General features: G+C 55.3%; 1 protein-coding gene across 1 annotated transcript; it reads right to left on the bottom strand.

Moving 5' to 3' along the window:
• Positions 1 to 714: 714 nt before the first annotated feature.
• Positions 715 to 10,482, bottom strand: ATCAY (ATCAY kinesin light chain interacting caytaxin; the record flags this gene model as incomplete). Its single annotated transcript, XM_084276403.1, is given in 12 exon segments — positions 715 to 741; positions 743 to 854; positions 1,033 to 1,068; positions 1,491 to 1,526; positions 2,360 to 2,458; positions 2,935 to 3,021; positions 3,361 to 3,492; positions 4,016 to 4,118; positions 4,753 to 4,938; positions 5,721 to 5,942; positions 6,299 to 6,363; positions 10,406 to 10,482. Coding segments are annotated over 12 exon segments (1,182 nt in total).
• Between the last annotated feature and the right edge of the window lie 424 nt (positions 10,483 to 10,906).

Genomic DNA, 10,906 nt, shown 5'->3' with positions numbered 1-10,906 from the left:
GGCTCAGCACTCCCAGCTCCCTCAGCTGCTCCTCAGAGGATTTGCCCTCCAGCCCCTTCCCCAGCCTGGTTGCCCTTCTCTGCACTCGCTCCAGGACCTCCCTGTCCTTCTGATGGTGAGGAGCCCAGAACTGGACACACTTGAGCTCAGTGGGTGACACTGGGTAAAGAGGTGCTGGGTCTCACCCGGTCTTGCCTTTCCTGCTTGTGGGGTACAAACACAAGGAAATCCATCACAGAGACACACAAAAGAGGGAGGGACAAAGCAAACCTGGTTTCTTGATCCTCTGCTGGGGGCACAGGCCTGCTTGGAAGAGAACCAGCAAAACAGTAAGTGAATCTCCACCACAAACTAATCATCCTTTTGGCCCTGAGGGTCCCATTTGTCTCTTGGAACAATTCAGACTCGTCCAATGGACCTTGGGAATTGGGATCAAAGCTCCTTTTGCTCTGGGAAGAGAATAGCAGAGAGATGCACTGTTCCCCCTCAGGAGCTAGTTAGATAGAATGAAAAAAACCAAACCCAGAGAGAAAGGCTGTATCACTCTGAAGCAGGGCCAAACCCAGGCCAGATTATCCTGGCATTGGATGTTGACACTGTCTTCCAAACCTCCCTAGAATTTTCCTTCCCATCTAATGTTACAGCCTCATATCTTGCCTTTACACACACCTGGCTGCACTGTTTGTCCCCCTGCATTGCACCAGCGTGCAGATGCTACAACTGAGTGCCAGGAGAACGTTCCCCTGGTGCCTCTGGCTCTGGTCCATGGCCGTGGGTTCACTCGCTCTGCAGCGTCAGGGATCCATTGCCATGGGTGAAGGTCAGTCACGTTACAAGAGGGATGGCACGGGGAGCTGTGAGGGAGAGGAGAGGCTTCATCGGCTCCCAGGCACTTGAGAAATGTCCTGTTGGGTCCAAACATCTGAGAGTGCAGAGCCTGGCTCCCTGGGGGTGCCAACAAGGGCCGTTCTCCTCACCAAAACCTGTTTAAGCTCTTTTGTAAGTGAGGGACAAGTAAGAAAGAGCTGTTACCTTTCCTTCTCAGCCATGTCTTGTTTCTCTTCTGCCCTGTAAACACAAATTGCATTTGAAATCTCTCACCTAGGGGCGAGGACAGTGACAGAGAAGCACACCCAAGGCTCCTCTGGACAGACAATTAGGCCTCAGAGGCTACAGGTCTGATCAGAAATGATTCCCCATCATCTTTGCTCGCACATACAGCACGTGACCAGGATGTGTGAGCTCATGGGGGAAAGAGGAACAGCTCTACAGGTAAATAACCTTCTAATTAAGCTTCTCCTCCCTCCTGCAGCTTTTGTATAGTTTGAGAAAGTCAGAATATAAGCCTATGGTGCCTGGGCTGTCAGTGTAGGATGAGCACAGAGTGCACTGGGTGTAACACAAATAACCATGAGAGAAAGCAACAGGGCAACGACATCCCAAAGAAGCCAACCCACCCTCCATCCATCCCCCTTTCAAAATAATTTTACCTTTCTTTTCTGGCCTTGATCCTTTCCTCTTCATATCTGCAACAAACAGGAGACACTCGTTAAATGTTTCCCAGTCAGGACTGTTTGCTTTTAGCAAAAATGCTCTGGAGGTGACAGGAACTACAGACTCACAGAACCATAGGGGCTGGAAGGGACCCCCAGAGCCCATGGGGTCCCACCCCCTGCCCAAGCAGGGTCCCTGGGACAGGGCACACAGGTCGGTGTCCAGATGGGGCTGGAATCTCTCCAGAGAAGGAGACTCCACACCCCCTGGGCAGCCTGTCCCAGGGCTCCCTCACCCTCACTGGGAAGAAGTTCTTCCCCAGATTGGGGGGAACTCCCTGTGCTCCAACTTGAGCCCATCACCCCTTGTCCTGTCCCCACAGACACTGCAAAGGGGCTGCCCATTTCCCCCTGCATCCCATGCTTAAGATACTGATACCCATTGATCAGGTCCCCCCTTAGTCTTCTCTGCAGGCTGAACAGCCCCAGCTTCCTCAGCCTTTCCTCACAGGGGAGATGCTCCCAGCCCTTCATCATCCCTGTCCCTCCTCTGGACTCTCTCCAGGAGATCCCTGTCCCTTTTATCCCAGGGAGCCCAGACCTGGACACAACACTCCAGGTGGGGCCTGAGCAGGGCAGAGCAGAGGGGGAGGATCCCCTCCTGTCACCTGCTGCCCACACTCCCGCTGATGCCCCCAGGATCCCACTGGCACAGTGTCCAGTCTCTCGCTCGACACAGGGGTAGGGGTGAGGTGAGGTTTGCCCAAAGCTCTGTGTTTCCAGTCCATGGGTTGTGGCTCAACAACAATAGCCTGCTTTGAAGGACTGTTCATCCCAGGCCTCCTCAGGGTCCCTCTGATACTCACTGTAAGATGCAGTCTGGAATCTGGACGTGCTCCATTGGGATAAGCTGCTCCAGTTCCTCCAGGCTATGAACATACTGGATCTTGTTGATAAACTTCACACTGGTGGAGAGAGAGAAAGAGCATGTGCTAGAGGGCTTGTTTTGGTGATCTCCAGAGGAAGTCAGAATTTTCCTGATGGAAACAGGGAATTCTGCATCCCTGTATCCTCTGTAGTCTGACTGTACCCATCTCCTCCCAGAGCTCATATGCTGATGACTAAAAATTGTAGTGAGGTGCCACATTACTGTTCCTCACTTTTCTTTGACCTCTCAATATCCATAGGAGAGAAAAAAGACCTCCATTCCCACACCTCCCAGTAAGTCTTTATGTTTTGCCCACTGGGACAAACTGGTCTGGATCCAGACCACCACAGCATCTCTTAAAATCGCTTCTAGAGTTGTCCCTGGGAGTTTCAGAGAGCTGTAGGACAAGTGTCAACCTTGGTTGCTGCTAGTTAAAGATGAGCTCAAGGCCTGACTCATGACATGAAATTTCCACTCCAAAACCAGCTGAGTTTGGGAAGGTGCCCCAGTTACCTGATGAAGGGTCTGGATATCGCCAGCACTGTCCGGATGAACCACGAAGGATGCACGATTATCAAGGCTTTGAGGTTCTTCCGCAGCCTGTGGGGAAGCCACAGGACAGAGTCAGATCCAAAGCACCTTAAACTCACCTGTGACACATCAGAGCACCACATCAGCTCACCAGCCTCAGCTGGGTGTCTCCAGACAAGAGCCCTGCCCACAGCCTTCAGAATCCTATTTAAGCTCAGACCTGGCAGGCTTGGGCTCTGCCTGGTCTCTGTGAAGGTGCTCGGGAGGGAAGGATGGAGGAAAGGAGGTGAGGAGAGCCTGGGGTAAGTCAGGGCAGCTGGGAGGGATCACAGAGTCTGGGAGTGAGGAAGGAGGGGTGGCTGGGGAAGGCTGCAGGGAAGAACAAGGCGATCCCACCAGGCTTCTCACCTCCTGTCTATCATCTGATAGCATTTCTTCAGCCAGCCAAGGCCTGGCATCCTCCTCCGGGGCGTCGCGCCGTTCAGGTACACGATCATGTAGTCCTCAGCCACCAGCAGCTCCAGACTGCTGATCACGTACCTGTTGGGTGGTGAGCAAAAGCAATGGGGGGTGAGGCTCAAGAAAGGTCCTTTGAGGCTTTTTCAGGTGCCTGTGTGCCCTCTCAGAAGGCTTCCAGACTGTTTCTTGGGACAGGTCTCAGGTTCTCCTGGCAGCTCTGCAGGAAGCCTGGGCTGTTTCTCAGGCATTGCTAGCACAGTGCATGTGCTCCTGCACATCCCTGCACCACTCTTCTGCCTAGCAGTGGTGCCTGCCAGCTGCCCAGCATTGCATACGTATGCTCTGGCCTGGTTGTGAGTCCATCACTGGCATAATTAACACTGAGTGCTTGAATGCTTTGAATGACTGCACTAGGATGCAAAGGCTGTGGGCAGCATCTCCCCCAGGGATGCTGGTTCCAGTCTGCAGCTGCAGGCTGGGCACACTTGGCCTGGATTCAAACTGTCTCCAGCTGAGGTTCCTGTTGCAATGAACACATGGAAAGTCTTTCCCCAGAGCCCTTCCCTGCCCTCCTCTCCCTCGTAGGCTTTGACCAACCACTCACAAGAAGAGGTTCTCCATGATGTAGTGGTAATCAGCCAGGTTACTGTCTGGGAGGTAGCAGGCAGCGAAGACAATGATGGCATTGAGACCTTCTCCATAGTATCCTGGGGAAGAGATACAGATAGCATCAGTGATTCTTTCCAGGGGGAGAGGCAAGAGCTGAAGGAAGAGCAGCAGTGAAGATGTGCTGCCAGGCTGGGGCCTGAGCTGCTCTTTGTGCCTCTGCTCAGCTCTGGGTGAGTGTTTCTCTTACACACCTTTCCCTCTGAGCCTGGTTCTGGCTCTCACGTCACGTGGGGTTCAGGGCAGGAATGTGTGTGTGTTGGAGTGTGGAGCTGAGAGCTCTGCCCTGGGTTGCTGCTTGGCTTTGTTCTGGTGTCAGAAACGGCCACTGACTGTGGAGGTGAGAGTTTGGCTCTGTCTCCAGAGGCAGCATAGGCTCCGAGCTACAGAGCGCCTGCAGTCCCTGGCAGCACTGCCCACACCCAGGGCTGGGGGTTGGGGCATGTTCAGTCTCAGGGCCAGTGTTACCCCTACTTTTGTTTGCTGCTCCAGGGGCTGTGTGGTTTTTAGTGTGAGCTGGTGCCTCTGTGCTTCTCTGCCACATCATGCTAGGAAACACACAGCAATTCTGCCCCAAAGACAGTCAGTACAGTCACAGCACCTGCTCCAGCTTGGCAAGGATGGGCTGAAGGCCACCCACCAAGCCAGGACTAGGCTGCCCTCTCCCCCCTTCACCTCCATGTGTCACCACTCTCATGTAGGGCTTGATCATCTGGAGGTCGATGCGGTGCTCCTGCTCCCCGATGATGACCGTCCTCCAGAGCCGCCCGTTCGCTGCGCTCCCGTCTTCTGCCCCGCCATCCCCAAACAGGTCTGCGCTGTCCCCAGGCATGTTCTTGGCTGTGGCTACAGGAGTGTCATCTGGAGAAGGGACAAACATTTAATATGACGTATGAGGAGGCTCTGGAAGAGCTTTGTGTTCAGCAGGAGACAGCAGCAACCACAGGCTGAGGAGGACCCACTTCATCTCTCAGATTTGAGCTGTGTAAGTTTATGGGTCTTAATCTCACTCTGTTGCTAAATTGGAATAGAAACAAACTGAGCATCTCGTGCTGCCTGTAGAACCTGCAGTCACAGGTCAGGCACTGGACTTTTTGCTGGGTCTTTTCAGATCCACCTGTCCTGGCTGAGGTACAGCCTGTGCTGGATGAGTCGTCTTCTGAGCTGGCAGCAGAGCTGTTTGCATGAGCCCTCCTCAGCCTGAATCGGCCAGGTTAGACACGACCACGTTACTCAAGATGTCTGAACATCTGTGTGACAGCTCTACTGGCAGGACCTGGCTGGCAGCACCTTCCAGCCTGGGCTGGTGGTCCAGCTGCAGTGGGAAGGGCAAGTGTATGTCACAGGATTTTGCCTTACCCTGAATTATGGCAAGACTGGTGTCTGCAAGTCCCTGAACTGCTTCTGCTGATGTTACTCCCAGGTGGAAGTGCTGAGGTAACAGCACTGAGTCCTGGGCTCTGGCTGGGGTCCTGGCAGGGCAGATGCTGTGTGGAAGATGGGACTTGGTTGTGGGTACTGTGCTTCACTGCTGAGGAAGCTGGTCCTCAGCTGCTGATGGTGAGTGGTGTCAAAAGTGGATAGAAGTAGATTGAAAACCCATCTGTCCCCTGCAGACATCCCCCCCCAAACCGGCCTTTTACCTTCCCATTCCAGTTCGTTCCCATTCCCCAGGAACTCGAGGGAATCTGTCTCATCAGGAGTCTCAATATCATCCACATTAATGTCCAGGTCATCTGGTGTGTCCAGGAAGTCATCAGAGAGAATGGAGCCTTCACTCTGGTCCAGGGAAATGTTGATTTCAGGTGCAACAAGCGTCTTCCTCTTCCGATGCGCCCCGTTGAAGTTTAAAGTATGTGGGGGAGCTGGAGTGAAAAGGGAAAGAACCATCAGGTTGCTCTTGTTCTGCATCTCCTTAGTACAAGACATGGTGCTTCCATGATGTATTTCAGGCTGTGGCCTTGGGAGCTAAGGCTGGTGGATCATAGCTGGGAGGCTTTATCCAGCAGGTATGGCTGGATGAGTCCCCACACTCCTGAGACCTATTTCCTCCCCCAGCTCCTGGTGAAAGATGAGCCAATTCAAATGTCTGCTGGTCTCCTCTCCCACCTGGGAATCTTTGTGGGTGCACCAAGGGACCTGGCTTTCACCCTAACTGCAAGCTGCTGTTCCCACAGGCTTGTTTTCCTTCCAGCTCCTGAGAAGACAGACTGGTACTTACAGGATGTGTTCTCATCTTCTGTGGGGCTGCCCAGTGACTCCATCCCCGTCTCTTCTGGGAGAGGTCTGCAGGCAAGCCGAGGTGTGGAGGTAAAGAGACAGGAGATAACAGGTGATGTTTAGGAGACAGTCACTCCATGGCAGAGAGTGGAGAGAACTGGGGACATTGGGGGAAAATAGACAGCCCCATGTGTGCTCTGCCCTTTTCCTGTGGGCTCAGCCTGAGGGATGCCCCCAGCAGCTGTGCCTTCTCACTGGAGCACTCTGCAGTCCCCAGTAACCTCCAAAATCTCCCTGCATTTACCCCCCCAGGTACATCCCTCATGTTGTCATTCAGCCAAGAGGCTGGAAAATCCATCCAGGGACAAGGGAACAAATCCTGTCCCCAGAAGAGCCTGGTAACACCCTCACTCTCTCTGATCCTCACTTTTGCCTGTCAGGAGTTTGAGAGGTGGTGCCAAGCTCTAGGGCTCCTTGTCAAGGGTACCAGGAAGCACCTTCTGCAGTCGCCTCCTGCCACAGGCCCTGGCTGCAGTGGAGCAAATCTTATCCAAAGCCCCTGCCACAACCACCTCTCCCAGGAAGCTGCTGCCTTTGCTCTGAGGCAGCTGGTGTTCAAGGCCAGGATCAGCCCGAAGGGGTGATCCCAGAATTATCCCCCATCCTCATAGGAGCCCCTGTTTGACAGAAGCTGACAGGGGTACCCAAACCCTGCTCAGCTTTGGAAGCAGGTTTGCTCTGACCTAAGAGCCAGGCACCAGCACTCAAACCTGTATTTTGGAGCCGAAGGCCAACCCACAGCTCCCTCCTTGGGGATCCATGGACAAGGTCAGGATTTGCAGCTTCTCCTGCACCCTCCTGGTATAAACCACCGTGCCTCTAGCTGGGGGGAAAGGGGTGTCCATTGGTTTAAAAGTTGACTTCCCTGTCCCAAGGCTCATTGTGTGGCTGTTGGAAGCTGCTGGAGTTGGTCCTGAGCTGTTGGGATCCCTGGTACCACGGTGAGGAGCCCTAGCTGGTGGCTGAGCAGCACACAGCCCATCCTGAGCAGCACACAACCCATCCTGAGCTGGATGCTTGCTGGGCACTTTCCCCTTAAGCTGAGCTGGGATTTGTGCCTGGCCCTTGGCATTAACTAGCTGGGTTTGGAACTTCTTGTGCAGCACAACCACAGCCACCAACCCACGAGAGCTTTATGATGCTGAAGGTCTGTGTACCCTCTGAGCCATCCTCATTTCACCTTGCTCAAAGCTTCCCCTCAAAAGGGGCAAGAGCTCATCACCCCTGGGTGCTGTGGCAGCTCTGGGGTGGAATGGGGGGAACCCACCAGTTTTGGGAATGGGGATGGTGTCCAGCTGCTGTCCATATAGTCCAGTAACAACAGGGAGGGAGATAGTGGGGACCGATACCTCTGCAGGAGGATACAGCCCAGCTCTGCCCTACAAAGGCTCCTCTTCATGCTGCCATGACACCAGAGCCACCAGCCAAATTAAACCCTATAAATATTTAGATTAAGGGATAATCCTCTCCTAGCTGGTTGTTGTATATTTATGAGAGCTGGATGGAGCCCTGATCAAAGGCCTCTGCTGGTCTGTGCAGCACCCAGACCCCGTGGGCTGCCACAGCATCCCTGAGCAGCCAGAGAGGTCCCTCTCCCACCCCCACCCCCTCCAGCCTCCCCTCTCCCTTTTGTCTCGCAGGGGGCCTGGCCGGTTGTTTGTCTGTCTGGGCTGGCGCCTGGCACGACTTGGTGACACGGCATGAGGAGGAGGAGGAGGAGGAGGAGGTGGGGGGGGAATGCCCAGCTGTGCCGGAGTACGTGCTGCAGGCAGGCACCCTGCTCCCTGATGTCAGGACTCGTTCGAGAGCAAATCAAGAGTCAGAGGTGAAGAAAAGGGCTTCCTTACCTTCCCGAGGGGGGCGAACCGCTACCTCCCAGTCCCCCCGCGTAAATCCTCCCTCCCAGAGGCAGCTGGCGCCGGGTGCCAGGCTTGTGAAGGAAGCAGCTTTCCTAAGGGGCGGGTGCCACCATTTTGGCTCCTGCTGCCTGGCTTCCCCTCTCCGGGCACCTTCTCCCGGGCCCCGGCCGGCCCCAGCCTCCCCGAGCATCCCCGGGCTGCAGTGAGCATCCTGCGCCCGGCCGCGGCACCGCACCGGCACCGGCAGCGCGCACACAGCGCGCACGGGCGGCAGGAGGCTGAACCTCCCGGGGGCGGCGCGAGGGGGACACCCTGTCCTCCCCGCTTGCTCCAGCTCCTTGGCCGTGCAACCTTCGCAGCCCATAAAGCAGGAGCTTGTCCTGCAGAACAGCTTCCCGGGGAGGGGTGGGAAGGTCGCCCTGCGTCCCTAAGGAGCAGCCCAATCCAGTTTCCCCAGCCCAGATCCCTGTCTGGGGGGTGTGTGGCTTTTTATCTCTTTCTTTCGCTGCAAGATGGGTTTAATCACAGCTGAGCAAAAATAGCTCTGCAGCAAATCAGCTGCTGGAGAGCTGCTGTCCCACATGCAGCAGCCTCTGCCCTGGTATTTTAACATTTCCAGGGGAAGTCCCTCAAAATCTATTATTTATTTATTTATAACGGTGGTTAAAGGCAGCTGCCACTCGCTCAGTTACCCAGGGGCTGCCAGGGCTCCGTTTCACTCACATCATTCCTGATTCAATCCCTCTGCAGCAGGCTGGGGAGCGTGTTTGGCCCAGGCTCTGCCACTGGTTAACCACCCAGCCATGGTCACATCCCTTTGCATCTCCCTGGGCTTTGTTTGCTGGGCTGGACTGATGATGCTCGTGTTGGGTGGTGCTGAGGGCTCTGCCCTCATGTCCCAGGAAGGTTTGGCTGTGGCAGGTTTGCTGCTTGCATGGCAAGTGTGAAACAGCCTGGCAGCTCCTGCTCCAGCATCGTGCTGGGGGGTTGTACGTAGATGTCCAGGTGCTGGCCCTTTGTCCCCAGATTTTTAGGGATCTTTGGTCCATGTTTTATCCTTTCTATACCTCTCTTTCCTTTCTGCTCAGTTAAATCTTGCCAGCACTGTGCTCTGGGGAAGGAGGAGGGGGGAGCTTAGGCTGGTTGGGCATCAGCCCAAAACCCTGCCCAGCACAGCTTTCAGAGGAAAGAAAAAGGGGGGAAAAATCCATGCCAGAATATCAAGAGCTTGGCTGAGCCACCTCTGGGGCCAGCGGAAGGACAAGGCACGTCCTGTGAGCTGGGTGCTGGGCTGGCAGACAGAGGTGCTCAGACTGGGGATGCAGCTGGACCAGGCTGAACAGAGCACAGCTCATCCGCTGGTGCCCAGGGGAACAGGAGACCCTTTCTAGCACAGCAGGGGCCCTGCGAGCCCACCCCCAGGGGACACTGCGCCCCTGTCTGCGGATACAGGGGCTCTGTGGGCTGCCCGGGGGGGTTCAGCTGCAGCTGGACAGGGTGAGACAGCCCTGAAAAGCCCCTCAGCAGCCCAACCCCAGCTGCAGCACGGTTTGGTGTTGGCCACGCTCTGTGTGCCCCAGCGAGCTGCTGCCACGGGCTTTGGGGTGCAGGTGGGTGCACCTTTGGGTGGCTGCAGGGGGTCAGCAAGCATGGACCTTCCAAGGTGGGACAGTTTTTGGCACTCTGTGCAGCTAATAAAGTGCCTGTGAGGGTGAGAGCTGCTGCTTTAGCACCTGCTGTCCCTCAGACCTCATTTTGTATGAGGTTTGCAGCCCCTCAGATTCTGCATGTCTGTGCCAGCGGTTCCTGCATCCCAATGATGCTGCTTCCCATGGGAAACTGGGAAAGGGGCATTGCTCTGTCTGGGGAGATGCTGCTTGATTCACAGGCTGGGAAAGAGCCCCTCCCTCCCTGTATCCATCCATCCATCCATGCTAATGTCCCTGTCCTCTGCTCCTTACCCTCTCCTTGGCATGCTCGCAGAGGGCTGCCAGAAGCCTCCCAAAAATGTTTAAGCTCTCAGAGCAGCCTTGCTACAGCAGCTCTGTTCTCTGGCCAGCACTGCCTTGTTGGAGTTAAGATTCCCATCACCTCTGGGCCTGGTGGGAGGGACCAGCTTGCTCCATGCCCTGTTGTTTTCTTACGGGAAGAAATAAAGTTCTCCCTGGCTTTTTTTGCAGGGAACAGACCTGGGGAAGTCCTCATCTTGCCACTCCTCCTTCACGTCCACGTTCTCCATCCGCAAAGTGGCTTCTGTGGTTCCCATGGTGCTCAGAGGGCTGGCTGCACAGCGGGTCCCTCGGGGGAGAGGAGCTTGGAAGCTGTGGAAGGTGGAAGGTGGAGGTTGGCATTGAGCATCGCTACCAGGCAGCGTTTCACCTGAACCCTTCAGAGCAGGTATGCTGATGTCTTGCTCCATGGAGGAGCAGCGTGGGGTTTTGTGGCTACTGGGCATGTGTTGGATGAGAAAGAGGAGGTGAGGTTGGCTCTGGATCAAAGCAACAGGTATCTCTGCTCTGTTGTGACCTGAGCTCTTCCCCCTGAAGCTGATGCCCACCTGCTCTTCCCCTGCTATTTCTCTTCCCATTCTGATCTCAACATAAAAGCATCTCTGCTGAGGGAAATGGAATGTGGCTGAAAGGGAAGAGCAGTGGCTCCTCCCAGGATGGTTTCTGGCTGGTTTGGCAGCA

Source organism: Gallinula chloropus (genome assembly GCF_964237585.1).
Source record: "Gallinula chloropus genome assembly, chromosome: 28".
Lineage (NCBI taxonomy): Eukaryota > Metazoa > Chordata > Aves > Gruiformes > Rallidae > Gallinula > Gallinula chloropus.
This window is presented reverse-complemented; position numbering and strand designations above follow the sequence as displayed.